This window comes from Anolis carolinensis, chromosome 4, assembly GCF_035594765.1.
Source record: "Anolis carolinensis isolate JA03-04 chromosome 4, rAnoCar3.1.pri, whole genome shotgun sequence".
NCBI lineage: Eukaryota > Metazoa > Chordata > Lepidosauria > Squamata > Dactyloidae > Anolis > Anolis carolinensis.
This window is the reverse complement of record NC_085844.1, coordinates 97,348,914-97,376,459: the sequence shown is the minus strand read 5'-3', so window position 1 is coordinate 97,376,459 and position 27,546 is coordinate 97,348,914. Positions and strand designations below refer to the sequence as shown.

At 43.4% G+C, this 27,546-nt stretch overlaps 2 protein-coding genes across 3 annotated transcripts in view; one reads left to right on the top strand and one right to left on the bottom strand.

The window, feature by feature from the left end:
• The window catches only part of gabbr2 (gamma-aminobutyric acid type B receptor subunit 2), a 444,511-nt gene that overhangs the window by 183,177 nt on the left and 233,788 nt on the right, over positions 1–27,546 (top strand). The gene's annotated exons all lie outside the window — the stretch shown is intronic.
• Positions 1,285–12,294, bottom strand: LOC134299033 (uncharacterized). Its single transcript, XM_062980841.1, has 2 exons — positions 10,193–12,294; positions 1,285–1,658 (listed from the first exon to the last, which is right to left on the bottom strand). Exons 1-2 carry the CDS (start codon positions 11,807–11,809, stop codon positions 1,575–1,577), a joined length of 1,701 nt encoding a protein of 566 aa, XP_062836911.1. The 5' UTR covers positions 11,810–12,294; the 3' UTR covers positions 1,285–1,574.

Genomic DNA, 27,546 nt, shown 5'->3' with positions numbered 1-27,546 from the left:
TGGATTTCATGATTTGAGCTATGCTGCCCCATCGACTTTAGGAGTTAAGGAAAAGAGAATCAGCTATTCTCGTTCTCTTTCATAAGTTGTGGTTTCTCCTGACCTTCTTTGTGTGTTATCTTGTATTTCACTCATATTCATTCATAGTGATGTGGAGATAGTATATTGGCATCACTATAAACACAGATGCAATCCTATCATATAATCTATATAACACAAGGTAAAGTGCCCAAATCCACATGGCAAATACTGTAGTAGCAAAACCTAGTTTACAATGTAGATAAAAAATGGGGAGGAAAATGATCAAGAATGAGAAAATGCAGAAATATTTAGTATCTACTTGTAACTATCTGAAACTCTGGTTTGATAAGTATTGTACAAAAAATAAATATTAAACATTTATTAAAAATTGTAAGATGGTATGTAAACTCTACAGTGTAGATAATAACACTGCTGTCCTAAATATTCTCACCAACATAGGACAGAGTTTTCAAGATGTCACCTTGAAATGTCATCTTGAAATCACTACAGTAATTCTATAATTTTACTGACCTGAGACTTCATTTATTTGTTCTCTGTAAACTACATTTGCTTGAAATCAAAATAAAGAATTCTTGGAATTCTTCTGGTTTAAAACTGAATTGCTATACTTCCCTTCCATAGTAATAATCTAAAGGAGTTGTGGTTTGGAGAAATGTGAATACAGACACTCAATTCACTGAAATGTGAAATAGTTATTAGGTGTTTTCTAAATATTAAAATTGAAACAGAATGTTAAAGCTACTTTTTACATTTGGAGACAGTGGTGAATGAAAGATATATGGCAACATTAGAGATATGCTATGAAGTAAAATAATGCATTTGAAAGCTAAAGGGTGCAACTACACAATAGAATTAGTGTACAGTGAGTCTCACTTATCCAACATAAACGGGCCGGCAGAATGTTGGATAAGCGAATATGTTGGATAATAAGGAGGCATTAAGGAAAAGCCTATTAAACATCAAATTAGGTTATAATTTTACAAATTAAGCACCAAAACATCATGTTATACAACAAATTTGACAGAAAAAGTAGTTCAATACGTAGTAATGCTATGTAGTAATTACTGTATTTATGAATTTAGCACCAAAATATCATGATGTATTGAAAACATTGACTACAAAAATGCGTTGGATAATCCAGAACGTTGGATAAGTGAGACTCTACTGTAGTTTGAAATCACTTTTATTGCCATGGCCCAGTGTCCTGCTCACTTCAAAGGATCAGTCTGAACGCAGATCAGAGATGGCTGCTCTCAAATCCAATCTTTATTGAAGAACACATGACTTTGGAAAAGTCAGGAATGACCCAATGTTTACATACAACTATTTTTATAACTTTTGATGCTACGTAACACCACACGTAAATATCATCATCAAGTCCCACCCCCAATATCACATTACTACCATTTTCACACACTAGACCAATTATAATTGTTTATACTTTCGGCCCCAGGTTCCCAGGCATATTCTATCTTCTTCTGCCAGGTGCTCCTGGGATTGTTTATGTTATGACTCCCAGTTACAGGGCTGAATTACCAAAGCCCTGTAACTGGGTTCCATGACATGGTGCCCTCCTTTTCTTCGTCCTCCTCTTCGGTTCTTCTTTCATCACAAGCCTGAAACAAAACAATAATTCTATGTGTCCATTTTGTCCAAAGTACCCATATATTTTTTCAGTAAGCTACGATGGAATACAGGGTGTATTTTCCCTAAACTTTTTGGCAATGCCAACTGGAAAGTCACCTCGTTGATAACACCCTGTATTCTAAATGGTCCAATATATTTAGGGCCCAATTTTTTCGAAGGTAGCCCCAGTTTGATGTTTTGGGTACTTAGCCACACTAAATCTCCTTTCTCCAATTTATCACCTTCCACCCTCTTTCTGTCTGCGAATACTTTGTACTTTTTATGTGCTTCTTTTAAGGATGCAGTCACTTGACTCCAGCATTCCATCATTTGCGCTTTCCATTTCCCTGCCTCTGTTCCCTCATTCTCTGTCCATCTCGGCAGCTGGGGCAGAGGCTGTATTTCATACCCGTAAACTACTTCAAAGGGGGTTTTATTTGTTGCTGAATGTATAGTCGAATTAAAAGCTAGTTCTGCAAAAGCCAACCACCGAGACCAGTCATTTTGTCTCATGTTAGAGTACATTCGAAGGAACTGCCCAAGTGTCTGCTGAGTACGTTCTACCGCCCCATTTGTCATGGGGTGAAAAGCAGAACTTAAACTCCTTTCTGCTCCTAGCATTTCCAGGAATTTTTCCCAAAATTTTGCTGTGAATTGTACTCCTCTGTCAGCTCACCACAGCCGCTCCTGAATGAACACACAAGACTCTCTGTGATATCACCAGAAACTTTTACTGTAGGAAACATGAACATCAGAAAAGCCAAGAATGGGATACTACGGCCAACCCTCCTTTATATACCCTCCCCCTCATTTGAACAGTCTCTTCCCGCTCAGTAAAACCCCGCGCAAATTCCCCGCCAAGTCCAGCAGCCGTTTCTTCTCCAAGTCCTGAGCCGCAGGTGTCTTATCAATGTCAGTGACCCTGAAACTCAGAGCCACATCCAGGCTCTAGTAGCAGGGTTCTGACATGGCGTCCTCCTCCCCTTCGTCCTGGAAGGAAAAGATTAAACACAACTATTGTTCTCCGCCGTCCAGAGTTCCTTTATACTTTTTTAACAGGCTGCAATGGAATACCGGGTGTACCTTTCCTAGGTCCTTGGGTAGCCTCAGCTCATAGGTCACTTCGTTTATTCTTTTTGCTACCCTGAATGGTCCTATATAGCGTGGAGCCAATTTCTTGGATGGGAATCCCAATTTTAGGTTTTTGGTGCTCAGCCAAACCAGATCTCCTTCGCCCAATTTGTCCCCCTCTCGGCGCCTACGATCCGCAAAGAGCTTGTACTTCTTTTGTGTTTCCCGCAATGCCTCTACCACGGTTTGCCACCCTTGCTTGATTTTGGCCGGCCATTCCTCGTCGGTCTGGCCCTCCCCTTCCTTCCACTCGGGTAGCCTGGGGAAAGGTGCCACCTCCTGTCCGTATACTATTTCGAATGGGGCACGACCTGTGGCCGAATGTACGGCCCCGTTAAAAGCCATCTCAGCAAACGGAAGAAGGTCCGCCCAATCATCCTGTCTATAATTGGTGTACATCCTTAAGAATTGGCACAGTGTCTGTTGGGTACGTTCGACCCCCCCGTTGGTCGCGGGATGAAAGGCCGAGCTCAGGTTCCTTTCTGCTCCTAACAGCTGTAAGAATTTTCCCCAAAATTTTGCAGTAAATTGGACTCCCCGGTCGCTAATTATTTTGTCGGGACACCCATGTAGGCGATATACATGCTTCACATACAAATCAGCAAGTTTTTCAGCTGAAGGGAGTTTTGGCAGGGCCACAAAGTGTGCCTGTTTTGAGAATAGGTCCAATATTGTCCAAATGTATCTGTGGCCTCTGCTGGGGGGTAGTTCGCCTACAAAATCCATGGCTACGCATTCCCATGGCCTCATGGGCTCCACCACCTTCTGCAATAGCCCCTGGGGCTTCCCCGGTGGTGTTTTTCCCTCTGCACATAATTCACACTGCGTGACGTACCCCCTGGCGTCTTTCCTCATTCCGGGCCACCAGCATTGTTTGGCCAACAGTTTAATAGTCCTGGTGGGGCCTAGATGACCCGCACCTTTGTTATCATGGTACTTCCTTAACATTTCTCGTCTTAAACATTCAGGGATATACAATTTCTTATTTACAAACACCAAATCCCCACACAATTCTCCCTTTTCTTTGTTAGTTTGTAACCATTTGTCCATTCCATACGCTCGTTTCAACTCTTCCTCCCATATTTCTCCTCCCCCCGTGGAAATGGCAGTACGTTTGTTTTCTTTGGCCGCTTGTGCTCGAGTTAGTACTGCCAGGCCCCACTGCTTATCTAGGAATAGGCTCCCTTCAGATTCCTGAATTCCTCCCCCGTGCTGAGGCATCCGAGAGAGAGCGTCAGCGAGTATGTTATGTTTCCCCTGGAAGAATCTGAGTCTGAAATCAAAACGGCTGAAATATTGGGCCCATCTAATTTGCTTCGCTGATAGTTTACGAGGGGATCTTAGATACTGTAGATTTCTATGATCAGTCCACACCTCAAACGGTGTTCCACTTCCTTCCAGAAAGTGTCTCCAGCACTCTAGTGCTTTTAGAATAGCTAAGGCTTCTCTCTCCCAAATTGGCCAGTTTTTTTCTGTATCGCTAAACTTTTTTGACAGATAGCCACATGGCTTCAGGTTCCCCCCCTCGTCTTTCTGTAGCAGAACTGCCCCATATGCCCGGTCTGACGCATCGCAATGTAATACAAAGGCTTTAGACATATCAGGGTGCTGTAGGACAGGCTCCTCAGTAAAACGCTTTTTAAGGGCTTCGAAAGCTTCCTGGCATTCTATTGTCCATGTCAGTTTGGCCCCTGGGGCCTTCACTTTGGCTGTTTCTCCCCTGCCTTTAGTCTTTAACAAATCCGTTAATGGCAAAGTGAGGCGCGCAAAGTCCTTGATAAATGTTCTATAGAAGTTTGCGAACCCTAGGAAGGATTGCAGCTGCTTCCGTGTTTTGGGGGCTTCCCACCCCCTCACGTCTTCTACCTTCGCAGGGTCCATCGCCACTCCCTGGGAGGAAATCCTATACCCCAGAAAGTCTATCTGGTCTTTATTGAACTCGCACTTGGCAAGCTTCGCATACAGTTTTGCTTCTCTCAACTTTTGCAGGACTTCCCTGACTAGTTCTATGTGTTGCTCCTTAGTCCGAGATATTATCAATATGTCATCTAAAAAAACAAAGACCCCCTTGTACAACAATGGATGCAACACTTCGTTGATTAATTGCATGAACGCGGCACCTCCGCCGCACAAACCGAAGGGGAGCACACGATAATTGAATAATCCGAATGCACAGGAGAAGGCCGTCTTCCACCTGTCCTCTGGTTTGATCTGCAATTTATGGTACGCTTCAATTAAGTCCAATTTAGTGAATATCTGTCCCTCCGATAACTGGGCGATCAAGTCCTTCACTAAGGGTAGGGGGTATTTATTTACAGAACTGATTGCATTCAGGCCCCTGTAGTCAATGCAGAGCCTCAGCGTTTGGTCCTTTTTCCGCCTGAACAACACAGGCGCCCCTAAAGGGGAATTTGAAGGCTCTATGAAACCCCTCGCTAGGTTTTTATCAATGTATTTTCTCAGTTCCTCCTTTTCCCTAGCCGACATTGGGTATATTTTTGCCTTGGGAAGCTCTGCTCCTGGGACTAGCTCTATCTTCACTTCAACTCTCCGCTTCGGTGGGAAACTGTCTGCTTCCTTCTCATCAAATACGTCCACAAAATCCCGATACTCTGGGGGTAATTTATCTGCCAGTTCTGCTATCCTGATAGAGTCTTCCTCCCCCCTTTTCCCCGGCTCTCTCTCCACTTCCTGGCTCCCTTCTTCTAAATCTATCCTGAAGATCATGCTCTTATCCTCCCAGTTGATTTGCGGGTTGGCCTGCCCCAGCCATGGCATGCCTAGTATAACATTATAGCTGGCTATTTGTGATATCACAAATGACACCTTTCCTTCCCAACTCCCTATCTTACACTTTACATCTTCGGCACTGTACTTAGCTAACGATCCCGATGCTGTGGATCCGTCCAACTGCGAAAAAGCTATTGGGGATTCTAGGTTCGTTCTTTCGCATCCCAATCCCTCGGCTAATTCAGGGGAGATGATGTTCCTGGAACATCCACAATCCACAAATGCTTTGCAGGTTGCGTGTTTGCTGCCACTTTCAAGCTGAATGGGGACCACTATCATGGCTTTGTCCTGACTTACCAACCCCCCCGAGTGGTGCCTCATCGGTGGTTCTTCCTCGGCGCGTTTCCCTGCCACGGCTCTTGGTTTGGGCTGGCCTCCGCCTTCCCCTTTTCTCTGCCAGCACTCGGCAGCCCTGTGGCCCAACCGGCCGCACACGAAGCAGCCCCTCCTGCTGGTGCTCACGTTCCCTGTCGGCTCCGTTCTCCTCCCGGCTGGGGTTGATCCCTCCTTCCGGCTCCCCTCTTTCATCTGCGGCCGCTGCTGTAGCCCTCCTCGGTGCCTCCTCGCCTGGGCCAGCGATGTCTCGATGCGCCCCGCCAGCTGAATCCATCCGCGCAGTGTGTCAGGCTCATCACGATGCACCGCCCAGGAGAGGATCTCCCGCCTGAGACCCTCTTTGAAGAGTTCTATCTTTGTTACTGCAGACCATTCCGGCACCTTTTCAGCGAGGCATTGGAACTCCTCCGCATACTCAGATACCGACCTCTGCCCCTGGGAGACGGTCTTCAACTTCTCCCTCGCCCGGATCTGCTCCAGTGGATCTCGGAAACGGGTCTCCAGGGCCCCCATAAAGCGTCGGAGTGACCCCAGACATGGGTCGCGCCGCGCGTGCAGCTGAACGTACCAGCTGGCCGCTCCCCTCTTCAACACTGCGCCAATGGCCCGTACCCGGCTGGATTCCGTTCTAAAAGTGTGAGCATTGTCCTCCATATAGCCCCTCACCGTGGTCAGGAAAAAATCCAGTTCAGAGGACTCTCCCCCAAACTCGATCCTTAGTTCCTCTCGTCTCGGTAGGGGTCCCTGTGGTGGCAATCCCCAATTCTCCGCCCGTCGCAAGCCCCCTTGCGGACCAGTGGGCCCCGCTGCTGCTTCTCTTGGCCCTGTGCCACGCCCGGCATTCGCCAGGGGCACCAGGGTCTCAGTTGGGAGCGTAGCCGGGATTCTCGGAGGCTTTTCCCCTTCGTCGTCACTCTCCTCCACCCGCGTCAGGCTTGTTTGGATCTTGGGCCGGGCACCGGGCTCCTTTCGCATTTCCCTTCCCTTCGGTGCTGGGAGGTCTGCAAAGCCCTGGCTGCTTCCCACGCTCACGTCCCACATTGAGCCAGCCCGAAGTTCCCTTCCTCTCTCTGGCTCCGCCAAAAACGCCAGGCGCTCCATCGCCCTCGACATCACTGCCAGGGTGGTCTCCATCGCCGACATCCTCTCCTCCAGAAACACCATCCTTTGTGGGCCTGGGGAAGGTGAACCTTCCTCTCCTCCGGTGCTGTCTCCCCGCACCACTCCGCGCCTCTGGGTTACCCCATTTGGCTGGGCATAAGCGGTGGATGACGCCAGGGCCGCCAGCTGGTGGAACTCAGCGTCCGGCTCGGGAGTGGCCCTTCCCGACCTTCCTCCTCCTGCGCCCAAGAGCTCTTCATCCTCCACTTGCATGTTACACCTCACCGCTACAGCGGGATGGTGTCCGTATTCTTGGCTTAGTGTCAGCTCACCACAGCCGCTCCTGAATGAACACACAAGACTCTCTGTGATATCACCAGAAACTTTTACTGTAGGAAACATGAACATCAGAAAAGCCAAGAATGGGATACTACGGCCAACCCTCCTTTATATACCCTCCCCCTCATTTGAACAGTCTCTTCCCGCTCAGTAAAACCCCGCGCAAATTCCCCGCCAAGTCCAGCAGCCGTTTCTTCTCCAAGTCCTGAGCCGCAGGTGTCTTATCAATGTCAGTGACCCTGAAACTCAGAGCCACATCCAGGCTCTAGTAGCAGGGTTCTGACACTCCTCTGTCACTGACCACTCTACTGGGACATCCATGCAGTTTGTAAATGTGGTTTATGTACAATTCAGCTAGTTTCTCGGCTGATGGTAGTTTCGTCAGTGCTATAAAGTGGGCCTGTTTAGAAAACAGGTCCAATACTGTCCAAATATAACGATGTCCTTTGCTAACCGGTAGTTCCCCCACAAAGTCCATAGCTACACATTCCCAAGGTCTGGTAGGTTCTGCTACTGTTTGTAATAATCCCATTGGCTTCCCTCCTCTCGATTTATTTCTGGCACAATCATCACATTGAACAACATAATTTTTTATGTCCTTCCTCATCCCTGGCCACCAGCAATGTTTTGCTATTGCTTTTGTTGTTTTTGTAATTCCTGTATGACCAGCGCTCTGGTTGTTGTGAAAACGATGCAAAATCTTGATCCTTAATGTTGCTGGGATATACAGTTTCTTGTTCACAAACCAAAATCCCCCCTTCTGCTCCCCCTGTTCTGCATTGGATGCGATCCACTGGTCTCCTTCATAAGACTGTTTCAGCTCGTTTCCCCAATTATCTTTTCCGTCGAGTTCAACCATAGCAGTGTTCTCCTTTTGGGTTTGTGCTCTTGTTCTGACAGCTAAACCCCATTGTTTGTCGGAGAATATTGTTCCCTCTTTTGCTGTGGGTATTCCTTCGTGTTGAGGCATGCGTGAAAGAGCATCTGCCAAGACATTCTGCTTCCCCTGAAAAAACTTTAATTGGAAATCGAACCTGCTGAAGTATTGTGCCCATCTAATCTGTTTGGGGGACAATTTTCGAGGGGACTTTAAATACTGGAGGTTCTTATGGTCAGACCAAATTTCAAATGGGATTCCGCTTCCTTCGAGAAAGTGTCGCCAGCATTCTAAGGCTTTTAATATGGCTAGTGCCTCTTTTTCCCATATCGGCCAACATTTTTCAGTTTCGCTGAACTTCCGGGACAAATATCCACAGGGTTTTAAGTTCCCATTTTGATCCTTTTGCAATAGTACTGCCCCATACGCACAGTCTGAGGCATCGCAATGGATTATGAAAGGGCTCCTGATATCGGGGTGTTTTAGAATGGGTCCTTCTGTGAAGCATTCTTTTAGGGTTTCAAATGCCTTTTGGCATTCTGGCGTCCAACTTAGTTTGGCGCCAGGAGCTTTTACTTTTGCTGTCTCTCCTTTCCCTTTTGTTTTTAAAAGTTCCGTAAGGGGTGCAGTTATTTGCGCGAAGCCTTTTATGAAGGATCTATAAAAATTTGCAAACCCCAGAAACGATTGCAATTGCCTCCTTGTTTGAGGCACTCCCCATTCTTTTACATCTGATACTTTAGCTGGATCCATAGCTAACCCTTCTGGAGATATCCGATACCCCAGAAAGTCAATTTGAGTTTTATTAAATTCACATTTGGACAGTTTTGCGTACAGCTTTGCTTCTCTTAGTCTCTGCAAAACTTCCCGGACCAATTTCACGTGCTTTTCCTTATCTTCAGTCACAATCAAGATATCATCAAGAAATATGAATACCCCTCTGTACAACAATGGGTGCAGTATTTCATTTATAAGCTGCATAAAGCACCCGCCTCCATTTTTTAAACCGAAAGGTAAAATTTTATATTCAAAATGGCCGAATGCGCAGGAAAATGCAGTTTTCCAAGTATCTTCCGGTTTGATCCTTAATTTATGATATGCTTCAATTAAATCAAGTTTAGTAAATATGCTCCCTTTTTTCAATACGGTAATTAAATCCTTTACTAAGGGCATAGGGTATTTATTGTCCTTAGTAATTGCATTTAAATTTCGATAATCAATGCACAATCTTAGGGAGTTGTCTTTCTTTCTCCTGAATAACACTGGGGCCCCGAGAGGAGAATTGGATGGCTTAATGAAGCCCCGCGCCAGGTTTTTATCAATGTATTTCCTCAATTCCTCCTTCTCCTGCACAGACATGGGATACACTTTTGGTTTTGGTAAGTTTGCTCCGGGGGTTATTTCAATTTCTACTTCTATATTCCTTTTGGGAGGTAATTTACTTGCCTCTTTCTGATTGAACACATCCACAAAGTCTCTGTATTCAGGTGGCAATAGCAGTGGGTCTATTTCACCTTCTTCATCTCCCTCGTCCTCCTCTTCTGCAATCTTGCTTATCTCCCATTGCGTCTGCTGTTCTTTAAATGCTAGGCTCTTTCCTCTCCAATCTACTTCGGGATTTGCCTGTTCGAGCCATGGTATCCCTAATATTACGTGGTATGTGGCAATAGGGGCTATCACAAAGGATATTCTTCCTTCCCATTTGCCTATTTTACATGGGACCTCCCGTATTTCCTTTGTAGATACTTCCCCAGTAGCCACTGATCCGTCTAGCTGCGAAAACGCAATTGGGGAGTCAAGCGCCATCTGCTGGCATTTCAACGCTCCTGCTAACTCTGGAGTTATAATATTCCTGGAACAACCACAATCCACAAATGCCTTGCAGGTGGCCCGATTCTCTAGCCCCGATAGGCAGATTGGCACTACTATCATGCGTTTGTCCCGACTCACCAATTTTTCTGGAGATTCTGGGGCTTGCACCTCCTCCTCCGCACGCCTCCCGGTTGCTGGCTTGGGCTTTGAGGGTTTTGGCGGCTCCCCCTTCCGTGCCCAGCATTCTGCTGCTCGATGGCCCGTCTTCCCACATACAAAGCATCCCGGTTTAGGTTTGTTGTCGTCTCCTCTGGAGGGAATCCCCGGCCTCCCTCCAGGTCTTTCCTGCTTCCTCGTTTCTCCTCGACCTCTCGCCACCGGTCTTTGCTGGCCGCCGCTGCTCCTGAAGCGCTTTACTTGGGCCAGGGTGGATTCAACGCGCCCCGCTAGTTGAATCCATCCCTGGAGCGTTTCGGGGTCATCTCTGTGCGCTGCCCAGCTGAAAATCTCGGGGCGTAGTCCCTCTTTAAATAATTCCACTTTGGTCACTTCAGACCACTCTGGTACCCTTTCCGCGAGGTGGAGGAATTCTTCTGCGTACTCGGGCACCGTTTTGTCCCTCTGCTTTATTCCTCTAAGCTGGTCTCGAGCTCTCAATTGCTCTAGCCGGTCTCTGAACCGGTTTTCCAGTGCGGCGAGGAAGCGGGGCACTGACCTCAGGCATGGGTCCTGTCTGGCATGTAGTTGCACATACCAGCTGGCCGCTCCTCTCTTTAGTGTGTTGCCGATGGCCCGAACCCTGCTTGCTTCGGAGGGGAATGTGTGTGCATTGTCTTCCATATATCCCCTGATGCTAATTAGAAAAAAGTTCAGTTCGGCTGATTCCCCTCCGTATTCTAGCTTGAGATCTTCCCTTCTTGGCATCCATTCAGCGGCCCGTTGATGCTGTCTGGGAGGCATGGGGAAGGGTTGCATCGGGTTTCCTTGGATCACGCCGCGCCCCACTCCGGTGGTCATTCTGCGCGGCTCCCGAAATCCTGCCGCCGCTGTCGGCCCTTCCCCCCATCCGCATACTGGCCTCGCTGTAGCCCCCGCATCTCGCCTTTCCCCGTCGTACGGCACATCCTCCTCCTCTTCCTGGATCTCCTGCTCCTCTCCGCCTTCGTCAGCTAATCCACTGGACCCGATCCCTGGCCCCAGTGGTCTTTCTACTCCGATGCCCATTCGGGGGGTTGGGAGCTCTGTTGGGGTTGGCGGCCTCAGAGTTCCCAGAGCTTGCTGGCGCTCCACTTCGCGCGCCATTCTGTCCCGGAACTCCAGCTCTTGCCAATATTCCTCGTCTCCCTCGTCCCTTGCCGCCGCGGGACTCTGCGTTGAAGCTCGCTGTCCCCTCTGGCTCCAATCGCCTCCTTTGCTTGGCTCTCTCTCGGCGCCATATCGGATGTGCTCTTTTTGGAGATTCTCTTCCAATATTGGCACTATTCTCCCCACGGTATCCGACAGCCTGGATAAATGAGTTTCCAGGATGGATAACCGCTGGGCCACGGTCTCCGGCATGCTTCCTCCAGATCCCCAACTGGTTTCTGCCGCCGCCGGAACGCCTCTTCCCCCTCTGGGAATCCTCTGGGTCACGCCGTCCGGCTTGGGGTACCCCGTAGAGGAAGCTATGGCTTGCAATGTCTCTTCTGCCAACGGCAGAGCTCCCAGCGGAGGCCCCTTTGCTCCGTCATGGCTTTGATCTCCTTCCCTGCTCATTATCTCTTCACTGCAAATTTGCAGGAGGGTGAGAACTGGGATTCCTGACTTAATTGTCCTGCTCACTTCAAAGGATCAGTCTGAACACAGATCAGAGATGGCTGCTCTCAAATCCAATCTTTATTGAAGAACACATGACTTTGGAAAAGTCAGGAATGACCCAATGTTTACATACAACTATTTTTATAACTTTTGATGCTACGTAACACCACACGTAAATATCATCATCAAGTCCCACCCCCAATATCACATTACTACTATTTTCACACACTAGACCAATTATAATTGTTTATACTTTCGGCCCCAGGTTCCCAGGCATATTCTATCTTCTTCTGCCAGGTGCTCCTGGGATTGTTTATGTTATGACTCCCAGTTACAGGGCTGAATTACCAAAGCCCTGTAACTGGGTTCCATGACAGCCCAGTGCTATAAAATCCTGGAATTTGTAGTTTTATAAGGTGTCTAACCTTCTCAGACCAAGAGTGCTGGTGCCTCACCAAACTCCTAGAATTCATGGCAGTAATGGCAGTTCAAGAGGTGCCAAACTGTTTACATCAATACTACAGTGCGGATATACTCTTAGGTTGTGATCCAAATTCAGTTCCTTTGGATTAAGACCTATATAGGGCTGCACTACCAAAGTTGGTCATTGTATTTGGGCTATTCTGGAAGTTGTAGACCAAAACAGTTACATCTTCACACTTTTAAAAAATTGGAAACATATAATCTAGCTTGCCAGTATTTGAAAAGGAATAAAAATCACATTATAGAGAAAAGGTCCTGATTGAGGGATATATTATAGTGAAATTACTAGCAAGGATGTTTTCAAATCAAATCTTTATTTACGGTCAGCGACCAACATAGAATCCCACCTTATAATCATCCATTCACATCAGTACAGTGTTTACATTAGATTAGGATATAAATTAAAATTTAACACCATTATAAAAGATACTTTTAAGACCCTACTCTGACTATAGGTTTTGAAAAATAAAACCTAGACCTTAAAAATATATCATGTTAAAACATCTCGTCCTATACTATCCAACTGCTGGGCAAGGATGTGTTCAAATTATTGTCCAAGACTTTTCTTAATATGACGTTTCCCACTTTTCTCCATATACTCTTTTCCTTTCTTGTTTAGTCTTGCCTTGCATCAGGTCAAGACTAAAAATGACGCAAGTGATGGATTTCATCAGTGCAAGACTGGGTGTCAAATGCAAATATTGATCCCGAGGTGTAGGAGCATGGCATGTTAATGTTTATATTATTCTCAATGAAGGTAACAAAAGAAAGAAAACACATTTTTTTTTTAGAGAAGAGAAGACACATTTGTACTCCTCATTTCTCCTGAACTCTAAGACTTTGCTGAAATAAGCCTTTTCTCTATGGTACTATTTCAGTGGCATTTAACAATCATGGACTTGGATTTTGTGAATATTATCTGATGGTTTTTCATTTGGAAAGCTGACAAAATCAGTGGTTATTTAGTAACTGCAGCCTAAATGGCTGTTTTCTCAAAGCAATGTTCTGACTTGCAGATTTATTTTTTTGTCCTACTGTGTTTTCCATTATTATTTACAATGCAGTACCAGGACTAGCACATTGTGGGGAGGAAATAATGGCAGAGATTTGTGGGAGAAATAGCTTCCATGTGTTATCAGGGTGAGAAAAACAGGCTTTTGGATTATGAGGTGTACTGTATTTTAGTTTCAAACTTTTGCCTAATTTACAGTTATTTGGGAGTTCAGATCCTAGAATTATTGGGCATTAGCCATACTAACATTAACTTCTGGAAGTTGAAGTCCAAAACATCTGTAGAACCAAAAGTTGAAAGCCACTATTTAATGAATGCAGGTATTGGTGCCCTAAGAGTACTATAGATATGTAGCAGAGTGTGGAGATAATAATTGTGATTCTATTACCAATAGTTTGTTATTTTTCCAAGTAACAAGTAAAAATGATATCATTTTAGAGAAGATAATGACTCCACACACACTGCCCATTTCGCTTTAATGAGAGACAACAGCTAGCTAAATACAGTAGAGTCTCACTTATCCAACATTCGCTTATCCAACGTTCTGGATTATCCAACGCATTTTTGTAGTCAATGTTTTCAATACATCGTGATATTTTGGTGCTAAATTCGTAAATACAGTAATTACTACATAGCATTACTGCGCATTGAACTACTTTTTCTGTCAAATTTGTTGTATAACATGATGTTTTGGTGTTTAATTTGTAAAATCATAACCTAATTTGGTGTTTAATAGGCTTTTTCTTAATCTCTCCTTCTTATCCAACATATTCGCTTATCCAACGTTCTGCCGGCCCGTTTATGTTGGATAAGTGGGACTCTACTGTATTACACTTACCTACTTGTATGAGTGACGTAAAAATATCTTCAGATTTTTACAATATTGAACAAAGATCTCCTTTATTGCTCTGACAATGCACATCCATATGTGCTACTCTTTCCATTCTGGGGCAAAGGCCATCTACACTGACTATTTAGGTTGATATGAGTTTGGATAGCCCACAGGGGTTGATCGGTTTGATCCAAGGAAAGATGCTTAAGGAGGCTGCATTCCAGATTAGAATAACTCAGGGAAAGCATGAATCCTTTACCAGGATTCCAGTTTTCGATTGGGTTTTGGCAGTCATGACACACCCAGCTGGGTCTACATAGGAACTGGCAGCCAGTTCCTAATAGCAACACCATGCTCCCCATGTTCAGAAGGCCTGGGGATGCAGGATGGCTTTTCCTCCTCCCCCACTAATCTCTGCCAGTGACAGCAGAACAGGATGACCTATCTTATACTCAGCAGTACCTCTTCCTCCTTCTGTGTCAAGTGACTGGCAAAGGAGCCTGGGAAAAGGAAGAGGAGAGCTTTCCCTTCTCATTCCACCGAAGTGGTTCACGGATCCTTGTTCGGCTGCAAAATCGTCTGGAATCAGTGTTTCAGATGCCAGTTATGGCCCACTTTATCAGACTGTGTAGTAGAGACATGCAATTTTGGCAGAAGGCATAATATTTTGGGGTCCATTGTAGACTGGCTCCTCATTCTGTTTACTGGGAAGTTACTTGAATTGAGAAGGGTGTTGCCATTTTCATTAGGCAAAGATTCGGCCCATTGGCTACAATGGGAAACTTTAAAGGCTCAATCCTTAGTCATTTTAAGGAATATCTGCATGAAACCTACCTCAGTTTTAGACTCTCTTTACAATTGCAGGCCTGCCAAGTTTCAAAACAATGCACCAATCTACTGATCTTTTAGAATTATTTTAAGTTTTTACCATAGCATTTTAAAAAATAAGACAAACAGCAAGAATTCTAGGAATTATAGTTGCCGGTTGTGTCCATGCTCAGCCAATCAGAGCATGGACACAACCAGACTTTTTATTGGATGAGTAACAGAGAGTGAAAAAAAAAACTTCAACTCCCATCAAGCTCTGAGAGGAATTCAGAGACTTTTCAATGTGAGTTCCTAGCAGGGCACTCTCTGGAGGAGGAGCCTAGGAAACTTTCCAAAAAGAAATGGACAGATGCTACTTCTGCTGGGGAGGGAGAAAAAGACTGCAAGAATCCCACCTTTTCCAGGAGCCCCACGGCAGCCCCTGCCTTAGGTATATTGCAGACTTAACTCTGTCCTCTCTGTAGCTGATAAAATCTGGCTCTCTTAATCGGTTTTCCTGAGCTTTTCGGCTCCCTCCTCCCTGTTCCATTTTTGGAGATTATATGAAACGGACCATCAAATATTACAAATCATTTTCATTCAAACTGATTTGGGCCCAAGCCAACTGTGTAGGACCACCCTACAGTGGTAGAAATTCAGGCTGACACAACTTTAATTGCCATGGCACAATGGTATAAAATTTGGGGAGTTGTCATTTGGATGCGGCATCAGCACTCTTTGGTGGAGGAAGCAAAAAACCTTGTAAAACTACTCCCATGTTTCCTTAGTATTGATACATGGCAATTTAAGTGGTGTCAAGCTGCCTTTATTCTACACAGGTGCACCTTAAAACTGTATCAAGTAGTGATGCTTGAGCATTTGCAGAAGCAGCTATTGAAACAGCCACACTTTCTGTCCCAGCCATAGCATCATATCCCAAAGTAATGTGACTGCTACTCTGAGCACCATGAAAAGACCTTTGTTTAATAATTTTAAAAAGAACTATTTTCCTCCCCAGCTACTTCTTATATGAGTATAAATTATAAAAACAACTCAATAGGATATTACATGTTGTTTCACCTAAAGTAGTCATGGTTAATTACTCCCATTTCAGCTGAGCAATGGGGACATGAGAGAAGACATTACCTGGGCGTCTCCTGGGCAACGTGTTTGTAGGTTGCCTGTTCTCTCACACCAGAAGCAACTTGCAGTATGTTCTCAATTTGCGTCTGACATGATAAAAAAACCTGAGCAGTAGAGCTGTTCCAGATTTTAGGTGGAACTTCAAAGGAGCTACCAAAGATGCTGAACCTTGTCCCCAAAACAGATCCAGTACTTTTAATAATTTCTTTATTGGTTGATCAAATAATAAGGGGAGCAATTTAAGAGAATGTCATTGGTCCCTCAGTCAAAGGTAGTGAAATAAGAAGATTCTTTTATAAAATAGTATTCTAGATCCTGGTACATTGATAGCCTTGATCTGAAGATTTAAAGAGTTTTCTTGTGCCCATACATAGTTTTAAATATAACTAATTCTATTAGATTTAAAATCAAAACTGTTTCATGTTTGCAGAGCACAGATTGGAGACTGCTTTGGAAAAAACCTGGTTTTTATCTTTTTAGTATGGTGAGAAAATACATAGAATGTAACTGGACTCAGTAATCATAGTGTTTTTGAGGAGCTAGTCTGACAGTGTTTTTTATTTTGAGCTCAATAGACTTGAGTTAAAATCCCTCTTCAGTCAAGATGCCTCATGGGTATCTTTGGGTATGTTGCCATTAAGCCTAACTATGTTGTGTGGATAAAAGAGGAAAACAACTGTGACAGATAATGAACAATTGCTCATCTTTCCTGGGCCAAGTGTTATTTGATGGCAAGGATAAGAAATAAATAGACTTCCAAAATTGTTGGAAAAAAATCAAGCAACTTCTCCATATTTATGATATTTAACACTATATTTAATGTTTCCTTGTTTTTTAAGCAAAGAACATAATTATCAACATATTAGACAAACATTTCCTTACATTTGTATTCTCCATAACTATTCTACTTTTTGATAAAGCACCAAGAAGAATGTGTCCCACAAACAACAATAGTTAATCAATATATACAGCCTTGCTAGACCAGTGTGCAGGTTTTTCATCAGTTCAGTTTTTTAATTATTTCTTTTCCTCTTCTCCCTTTTCCTTCCCCGCTGTCTCAGATATTAGCAGCATGCTGCAGCATTTAGCAACACCCATTTAAATGTGAAATAGCAAAAGCTACATGATACACACAATAAAGTGTTTCAAATGACTGCATTTGATTTTTCACACTTGACCAGCTTTCTAGTGGAGAAGTTCTTTTTCTTCTTGCTAGACATTATTAGAAAGAACTAAAATTTGTATATAGAATAGGCAAATACAAATTCTGCTGGGAGAATTAGAAACAATAATATGTGCATATACTACTTTTTGTTGAATGTATTTGTACTCCTCAGCAAGGCAGATGGAATATAAGTACTTGTGCATATTATGGTGGTTAACAGATTTACAAAGATGAAAACCAGAAAGTGGATAAACCACATTACCTTTTCATGTGAGGGCTTTAGTCTAGTGGTTGACCATTGAGCTTCATGTGCAAAGAGGTGTACCCTGTTGGGATCCCATGTGTGTACAGTCAGAAACATCTCCGGAATTAGGTTTGAGAAAAAGCTCACTGTTAATCAGAAAAGTTGAACAAAATTGAACTACTTCTTTGACCTCTAATATGTTAGTTTGATTATGTTTGCAGGTGAGGTTTGGGACAGGCTTTGCATTGCCAGAAGGTCTAGGTGTCAGTGTGTGCTGTGAAGTGTCTTCAGCCATGTTTATGGCTCCTCTGAATCACAAGCCCAGCCTTGCCTCACTTTCTGTTTCAAGTCACCTTGGAGCAATTTCCCAGGCACCCAGTTCATCATGGGCCATACATAGTTGGACCTCTGCTGTATGCAAGTCACAAAAAAAACTTGAATTCAATGAAATTGACACAAACCCAAGACAGATCTACTGAACACTTTTGGAACATGATAAATTACATAGCTGATATTTCCAACATGGTTACATTTATGTAGTTGCTTCAGCTCCTAAGAGAGAGAGAGAGAGAGAGAGAGAGAGAGAGAGAGAGAGAGAGAAAGAAACAAAGAGAATGTATGTGTGTGGGAAGAACTGTTCATTGCAAAGTCACTGAGGGATCGTTTTATAAAGGAACAGTAACGTTACAACTCAGCACCTATGTTGAGAAGTGCGTAATCATCCCATCTGTTATACCCATACGTAATCCCATGGTACACTTTGTGCATGTTCACTTTAATGGTATTCATGACAGTGTGTACATTGATAAGCCATCTGTCCAAGACATGGAGTTAGTGTGTTGAGTTTTTAAAAAAAGACATTCCCTGCTTTCACTAAGCTGCTTGTGAGCTATTTGTAATTTTATTAGCTCTCCCTCTTTTTTTGTTGAATCCAGACATTTGTGTATATATCCTATGTCCAAGTTCACAACCATAATACATTTTAACTTACTGTAAATAGACCCAATGGCTTGAGAATTGTGCCTTTCTTAAAAAGGATTGTGATCTATGTGGAACAGTTAATCTCGAAACTTGGTTTCCATATAATATGACTAGAACTTTGGTTTCTTTAGCAAGATTTTCCCATGAACCACATAAAAGACTATATGTGAATTGGCAGGCTGGTTGTACTGGTGTGTGAGAGAGGAGTGAGGGATGAGTGTCCCTCTTTTCTGAATTGGAGAACTGAAGGTACAAAGTACCCCCTCCCATTCCCTAGTACAGTGGGAAAGATTGCCTCCTTTATTTCTGTGTTGGCCAAAGAGGGATGTGAATCCCTTCTCCGTGCGTTGGCATGGATGTCTATGAGCACAGTAGCTCTTTGTACTGGAGGGTTGGGCGAAGGAAGAAGCTTGTAGAGGAAACCTTGCAAAATGCCAGGTTCCTTGGCCTCCAAAAAGGCATCATAGCACTTAGCAGGGTCACTTCTATAACCTCCTCTCAAAGGCCACAATGTATTACTGTGCTGCTTACCCACTCAGCTCTGGGCTTTTTCTTACGGGATAGTAAACACAAAGGTGACTAGTCCCTGACAAGGGCAGGACCTCTTGTTTGTGGTCTCTCCAACTGGCTCTGTACATTGCATGTCTTTTCCATAGCACAGAAGGTACTGCTTATGAAAAACAGGAAATACGGCAGCATTTTCCTTTTTTCTTATTTTTGTTCTTGCTTTGCTAAATTGTTCTCAGATTTTTCACATCACTTTTCAATGGTACAATTCAGCTTCAACTGATTTGTTTATGGCCACATTCCACTGACCCTTTGTGAAAGACAAAAATGTCAGAGAAGCTCTTCTGATTCCTTAACAAGGAGGTTCATTACTGGAAATTTCAAGAATTACTCTACCCCTGAAATATAACAGAGATGTATTTTCAATTATACTTTCTGCATCTAAGCTACTGGATATGTTAATTAATGTTCTGTGCTGTGGGAATGTCAGTGAATGTCATCACTTAGAAAAGGTATGGGTTTTCCCTTGATGATTTACCATATATACTTGAGTATAAGCCGACCCTAATATAAGCCGCGGCACCTAATTTTACCACAAAACTGGGGAAACTTACTGACTCGAGTTTAAGCTGAGGGTGGAAAGTGCAGCAGCTACTGGTAAATTTCAATATGAAAATAGATCCTAATGAAATTATATTAAGGCATTAGTAGGTTAAAGGTTTTTGAATATTTACAATATTTCAAGGAAAAACAGTAAGCTACCTTTGTAAGTGGAAAAGTAGGGTCAACAAAAACAATATGGTATTAACAATAACATAATAATAATAATAATAATAATAATAATAATAATAATAATAAAACTTCATTTGTACCCTGCCCTATCTCCCCATGGGGACTCAGGCCAGCTTCCAACATAGTAACAGGCAAACATTCAATGTCTACATAAACAATGCAGAGCTAGAAATAGATCTATAATTATATATACTAATTTCACATATGCATTTCCTCCTGAAACGTTTGCAAATCCTCTCTATATATGTGCATTTCCCTCCTGCAATATTTGCAAGCCCTATACATCACACTGGCAACGAAGGTCCGCGTAGTCAAAGCAATGGTGTTCCCCATAGTGACCTATGGATGCAAGAGCTGGACCATAAGGAAGGCTGAGCGAAGGAAGATAGACGCTTTTGAACTCTGGTGCTGGAGGAAAATCCTGAGAGTGCCTTGGACCGCAAGAAGATCCAACCAGTCCATCCTCCAGGAAATAATGCCCGGCTGCTCACTGGAGGGAAGGATATTAGAGGCAAAGCTGAAATATTTTGGCCACATCATGAGGAGACAGGAAAGCTTGGAAAAGATCACGATGCTGGGGAAAATGGAAGGAAAAAGGAAGAGAGGCCGACCAAGGGCAAGATGGATGGACTGTATCCTTGAAGTGACTGGCTTGACCTTGAAGGAACTGGGGGCGGTGACGGCCGACAGGGAGCTCTGGTGTGGACTGGTCCATGAGGTTACGAAGAGTCGGAGATGACTAAACGACTGAACAGCAGCAGCATATATTTATGTTTATATCTATCTAGAAATCTCTATGTGTGTGTGTGCATGTGTGTGCATTTCCTCTACAATATTTGCAAGCCTATATATCTCTATTCATATATATTCTATCTAGACATCTCTCTCTATATAGATAATTATTTCTGTATAGGATTTCCAAAGACTTGCAAACACGTGAGCCAAAAATTCATATATAAAATAATGTATACACATAGACATAGATATACAGATACATGGACATCTCTAGATATCTATATGTATATAAGATTTGCAGAGACCTGCAAACATATGAGGGGAAAATTCATATATAAAATTAATGTAGATAGATAGATAGATAGATAGATACAAATATAAAGGTACATAGGGATTGCAAAGGCTTGCAAGGGAAAATGCCTATATATCTGTAGCAGAGATTAACAAATATTTCAGGGGAAAATGCTTTTATAAAATTAATGGGTAGTTATATATTCTTCTTCCTGACTTGCAAGGGCTTCTTTCCCTTTTCAAAACATTCTCATGGTTAAGAGCGAGGGAGGCTTTGGAAAAGTAAATACTGATAAGGAAGGGAGAGATAAATATATCATATATTTCAAGCAACGGCCTCCAGGCTCCATTGCCGGCTTGACCTTGACACATTATAAGCCGGGGGAGGCTTTTTCAGCTCATAAAAAGGTCTGAAAAACTTGCCTTATCTTTGAGTAAAAATGTTTGCTTCCCTGAAAAATACCTTAGATATTTTATCAGACTTCTTTTGTTCTCCCTCTCCCCCTTTACATACAATTGTAGCTGTGATGAGGATACATTTAAGATTTCCTTTTCTTGACAATAAACGTGTGTTTATAATTCTGTGGATACATTATTGCTATGAAGCATAAACTCAGCAAAACAATTTATGGATGTGCACCAGAGTTTTGTTCAGTATTTTATTTGATACCGTACATCTTCTCTGTATTCTACATTTGCAAACTGTCTTTGTTTCCGCAGGACAACACCTTTCCTGCTATGAAATTGGGACTATTTTAGGAGTGAAGGAAGCCTCCTTGGGTTGCTGTAAGTTTTCTGGGCTGTATGGCCATGTTCCAGAAGCATCCTCTCCTGACATTCCGGAACATGGCCATACAGCCCAGAAACCTCACAGCAACCCAGTGATTCTGGCCATAGAATCATATAATAGTAGCATTGGAAGAAACCTCATGGGCCATCCAGTCCAACCCCCTGCCAAGAAGCAGGAAATCTCATTCAAAGCACCCCCGACAGATGGCCATCCAGCCTCTGCTTAAAAGCCTCCAAAGAAGGAGCCTCCACCACAGCCCGTGGGAGAGAGTTCCACTGTCGAACAGCTCTCACAGTGAGGAAGTTCTTCCTGATGTTCAGGTGGAATCTCCTTTCCTGTAGTTTGAAGCCATTGTTCCACGTCCCAGTCTGCAGGGAAGCAGAAAACAAGCTTGCTCCCTCCTCCCTATGACTTCCCTTCACGTATTTGTACATGGCTATCATGTCTCCTCTCAGCCTTCTCTTCTGCAGGCTAAACATGCCCAGTTCTAAGCCTTTCCTCATAGGGCTTGTTCTCCAGACCCTTGATCATTTTAGTTGCCCTCCTCTGGACACTTTCCAACTTGTCAACATCTCCCTTCAATTGCAGTGCCCAGAATTGGACACAGTATTCCAGGTGTGGCCTGACTAAGGCAGAATAGAGGGGGAGCATGACTTCCCTGGATCTAGATGCTGTACCCCTATTTATGCAGGCCAGAATCCCGTTGGCTTTTTTAGCTGCCGCATCACATTGTTGGCTCATGTTTAACCTGTTTTCCACGAGGATTCCAAGGTCTTTTTCGCACACACTGCTGTCGAGCCAGGCGACCCCCATTCTGTATCTTTGCATTCCATTTTTTCTGCCGAAGTGAAGTATCTTGCATTTGTCCCTGTTGAACTTCATTTTGTTAGTTTTGGCCCATCTCTCTAGTCTGTTAAGATTGTTTTGAATTCTGCTCCTGTCTTCTGGAGTGTTAGCGATCCCTCCCAGTTTGGTGTCATCCGCAAACTTGATGATCTTGCCTTCTAATCCTTCATCTTAAGTCGTTAATAAAGATGTTGAACAGAACCAGGCCCAGGACGGAACCCTGCGGCACTCCACTTGTCACTTCTTTCCAAGATGAAGACGACGCATTGGTGAGCACCCTTTGGGTTCCTTCGCTTAGCCAATTACAGATCCACCTAACCGTAGTTTTGTCTAGCCCACATTTTACTAGTTTGTTTGCCAGAAGGTCATGGCAGACTTTGTCGAAGGCTTTACTGAAATCCAGGTACGCTACATCCACAGCATTCCCTGTATCGACCCAACTCATAACTCTATCGAAAAAAAGAGATCAGATTAGTCTGGCATGACTTGTTTTTGGTAAATCTGTGTTGGCTATTAGCAATGACCCTATTTGTTTCTAAATGTTCGCAGACCATTTCCTTAATGATCTTTTCCAGAATCTTGCCTGGTATCGACGTGAGGCTGACCGGATGGTAATTGTTTAGGTCGTTCTTTTTTCCCTTCTTGAAGATATTTGCCACATTCGCCCTCCTCCAATCTGCTGAGACTTCTCCTGTTCTCCAAGAACTCATGAAGATAATTGCCAGTGGTTCTGAAATAACCTCAGCTAGTTCCTTCAATACTCTTGGATGTAGCTGATCTGGCCCTGGGGACTTGAATTCGTTTAGAGTGGCCAGGTGTTCTTGGACAACTTGTTTCCCTATTTGGAGTTGGATTTCCCCCAATCCTTCATCCATTCCATGTTGCTGAGGTTGAAGATGGCTTTCTTTCTGTGAGAAGACCGAGGCAAAGAAGGCATTAAGTAGTTATGCCTTTTCCCTGTCCCTTGTCACCAATCACCCCATCTTCTCCTCTCAGAGAAGATGGGGTGATGCCTCCTTGTTCTTCCTTTTTCTACCAACGGAAGCAAAAAAGCCGTTTTTGTTGTTTTTAATGTCCCTGGCAAGCCTGAGCTCATTTTGCTCTTTAGCCTTGCAAACCTTTTCCCTACAGGAGTTGGCTATATGTTTGAATTCTTCTTTGGTGATTTCTCCCCTTTTCCACTTCTTGTGCATGTTTCTTTTGAGTCTTAGCCCCGTTAGAAGTTCTTTGGACATCCATTCTGGTTTCTTCGCACTTGTCATATTTTTTTCTTTGTTGGCACTGTTTGCATTTGCACCTTGAGTATTTCACTTTTAGAAAACATATGATTCAACCTTTTGCAGGTTGAAGGTAGAGAGAAGAGAAACTGAATTTTTCTGAGTTCTCAGAAGCATTTCCTCACCAATGAAAATGTAAAATACAATACAACCAGCCCTCCATTTCCACATATTCGTTATACATGGATTCAACCATAAATTGTTCGAAAATCTCTCCCCCCCCCCCGCAAAAAAGTCCCAAAAGCAAACCTAGATATTGCCATTTATATGAAGTCCACCATTATACTGTGATATTGCGTATTATGGGACTCAAGCATCCATAGATCCTGGACCCAAACCCCATTGGATACCTAGGGCCCATTGTAAATTATCTTGTTTAATGGGAAGAATTAATTGCAGTTGCTCAAAGGATCTAATTTTTAAAAGTAATTAGCCTTTGTTCACAAAAGTATGTTCTCTTTAACAAAATATTTTATATGAATATTCATCAAGAAACCACATATATGAAACCTATATTGCAATTTCAAATGTATTGTCCTGTCTTTTTATTCACCAAATGTCATTGATTTCTGCTTTTTCCTGTGTGGTTTTATATACCATTGTCTGTTCTTCCAAATTCACAGTTTTAGTCATTCATAACAAAAGAGCCTCATAAAGTAGAAAGGTCATTGTGTGTAGCTCCCTTGCCAATACAAAAGGACGTTTCTTCCATGCATCTCAGCCAGTGAATCCAAACATCTAATGATACCATATAATTCATGAAATTTTCCCAGCATCTGGACTTATTTCACACTGATTTAAGGCCAAAGTACAGCACTGAAATGGCTGTAATCACTCTAACTGATGAACAGCTCTATATTAAAGGCAGGGAAGTGCGTTCCTTTTGATCTTCATGGATCCCTCAGTAGCTTTTGATACCAATGGTAATGGTATCTTACTAGACTGCCTCCACTGGATGGGAGTAGGGTATGTAGTGTTACAGTGGTTCTGCTACTATCCGTGAGGCCAGTTCCAGAGTAACCTTGAGAGATTTCTGTTCAGCCTCATGGCCATTAAGATGTGGGGAGGCCACAAGTGTCCATCTTGCCTGCCACACTATTCAATAGCCATATGAAGTGGCTGGGGAAGGGGAATTGGGATGAGGTGCCAGGGTAGGCTGAATAACATCTAGCTGTACTTCCACTTCCATTGGGAGTCCTCTGAGGCTGTTTTGGTGCTAGGCCAGTGCCTGGATGGGCAAGGTGGCGATCAGTAAGCTTTGGCAAAATCCCAAACGAGATGAAGGTTCTGTGGACTGGTGGTTCTTAAGTACAGGAATTGGGTGAAAAACTTATCCTGGATGGGGTTCCACTCTTCATCAAGTGGGTTTAGAATAGAGTTCCAAATGTTGCATAATGTTTTCTTCATTTGATTTTCTTCCATACATCTCAGTCAGTGAATCCAAACATCTAATGATAGTATATAAAATGTTACATACCTTTCTTGGACAGGGATAATTTAGCAGCAAAAGTAGTCCATGCATCAGTAACTTCCTGATTAGATTAGGGTAATGCATGGTGTTTAAGTCTTTTCTGTTGTTTTAATCTGTTGATTTATTTAATACATCTTCATTCTATTTAATTTATTTTGGGATCCCCCCCCCCCAAAACCTGGACAGGGATAATTTAGCAACAGTATTCTATGCACTAGTCACTTCCTGATTAGATTAGGGTTATACTCCTTTAATTGTATGGCACCTTGAGATTTCATGATAGATGGCAGAACCGAAATGTTTAAATTAATAAATGTTTGTCAACTTGTTTGTTACAACACAAAAAGACTTCCTAGTGGTAACATAGGTCGGGCTGTGGCGCAGGCAGGTGAGCAGCCTGCTGCAATGAATCACTCTGACCATGAGGTCATGAGTTCGAGGCCAGCACATGGCGGGGTGAGCACCCGTAAATAAAAAATAAAAAATAGCCCCTGCTCGTTGCTGACCTAGCAACCCGAAAGATAGTTGCATCTATCAAGTAGGAAATAAGGTACCACTTATAAATTGGGGAGGTGAGAAGAGTGGGATAGAAATGAAGATAATAAGGAGGAGGAGGAGGAGGAGGAGGAGGAGGAGGAGGAGGAGGAGGAAGAAAAAGATAAGCTTGCAATGAAGATAGTGAATGGGGGAATTGTCAGGTCTTTTGCATTATAATATAATCTAAAACTTTCTTTCTTTGAAGAATGAAATATGGATGTCATTTTGAAGAAAAGTCTGTTTAAGTATCTCCTTGAATCAACCTCTGTTACTAGAGTCTAGCAAAATAAATGATACTAGAGTAAAATCAGAATGCTTCCTGTTTAAATCAGTAGATATGAAAAAGAGAAACCCTTTGTTGTGCTACTTAAAGCAGACTGAGTAGCTAAAATTATGGGTTCTTGTGTAGTACATTCCTTTAATAAACTATACAGTTGTGATATGCCTAAGGAAAGAGGCTTGCTTGTTTAACTGTCCCATTTCTGCTAATACTCAAGCAAAAGACTTTTAAGATTTGATTCCTTGTTAAATATGTTTTGTCAAAGACAGAACGCCACCAGATAAGATTCAACACAGTTTATTAAAGATACAGAACCAAAAAATGCTCATAAAAAACAAAGAGCTAGGCAAACACTCGCCTTCAATATGAAAAGTCACTCAAAAAGGTTCAAAAGATAAACCGGATTAAACAGGAGTTTAATCCGGGTTAAACCAAAAATGCTTACTTCAGCCTGGCACTTTAAACAAACAAAAGCTGGTAAACAAAGATTCAACAAAACATAAATACTGGCAGCAGATTCCTCTCTGCTACTCAACAGCTGTGGTTGAGTAACTAAGTTGTTACTCCTCCGTGCAGCGGGCGAACTCCGGGTCCAAATACATCAATCAGGGTTGCAGCGGTCAGCGGGGTCCCAATCCGGTCCGAGGTCGATAGCCAGGTGCAGGCGTCTTAGGTTCCACGAATTCCACCGATAGCCAAAGAAAGGGTAGTCCAAGGTCGTAGTCAGTCAGTCAGTCAGTCAGTCAGCCAGTCCAGCGTCAATTCCGAGTAGGTAAATAATGTCCGTCAAGAAGACGACGGAGGTCCAAGGTATTCAGCAAACGAAACACACCCGTCTTCAGGAAATTCCCAACAAGAGCCCAAGCGTTCGTCCAGATTACCTTGCCCAACGCAATTAGCCCTGGATTCAAGACCCCATTTTATGCCAGTTACAACTCCTCATCGCTATCAGCTGTTACCCTAATTCCAGGTGCCTCATCATCATCATCCTCATCAGAGCTAAAACATCTTTGACTACGCCCCACAGCATCCCCAGCTGTGGATCCCGTTCCATCCCTCCAGCTCGTCCACGGGTCCGATCCTGCAACCCGCCAGTCGCTTCCCATGCTATCATTACCAGGAACACCCAAATCCTCCCTCACACGAGTCCATTCCATGTCATCCTCCTCTGAGCTAACCACCTCTTCCTCCATTCTCTCAGTAAAACCCTCAAAGGAGTCTTCGTCAGTTGATTCTGCAAATATGTCCCGCAGCCGTTTCCTCTCTCGCTCCTCAAGAGAGTCTGACTCTCGAGGAGTCTTACGACCACGTCTCCCAGTATTGGAGCCATAAGGCTCAACCATAACATGTTTCTTCAAATCACAGTACTGTAGATACAGAACACCTGGTTCTTAAACAAAAATAGTGAGTGTTCTTCTTGTCTATGTTTTTAGCTGGTGAGTGTGTTCACTTTTAATTTTGAACTAGCTTGGGGACCCAGAGATGCCCGGGTTATTTGAAAA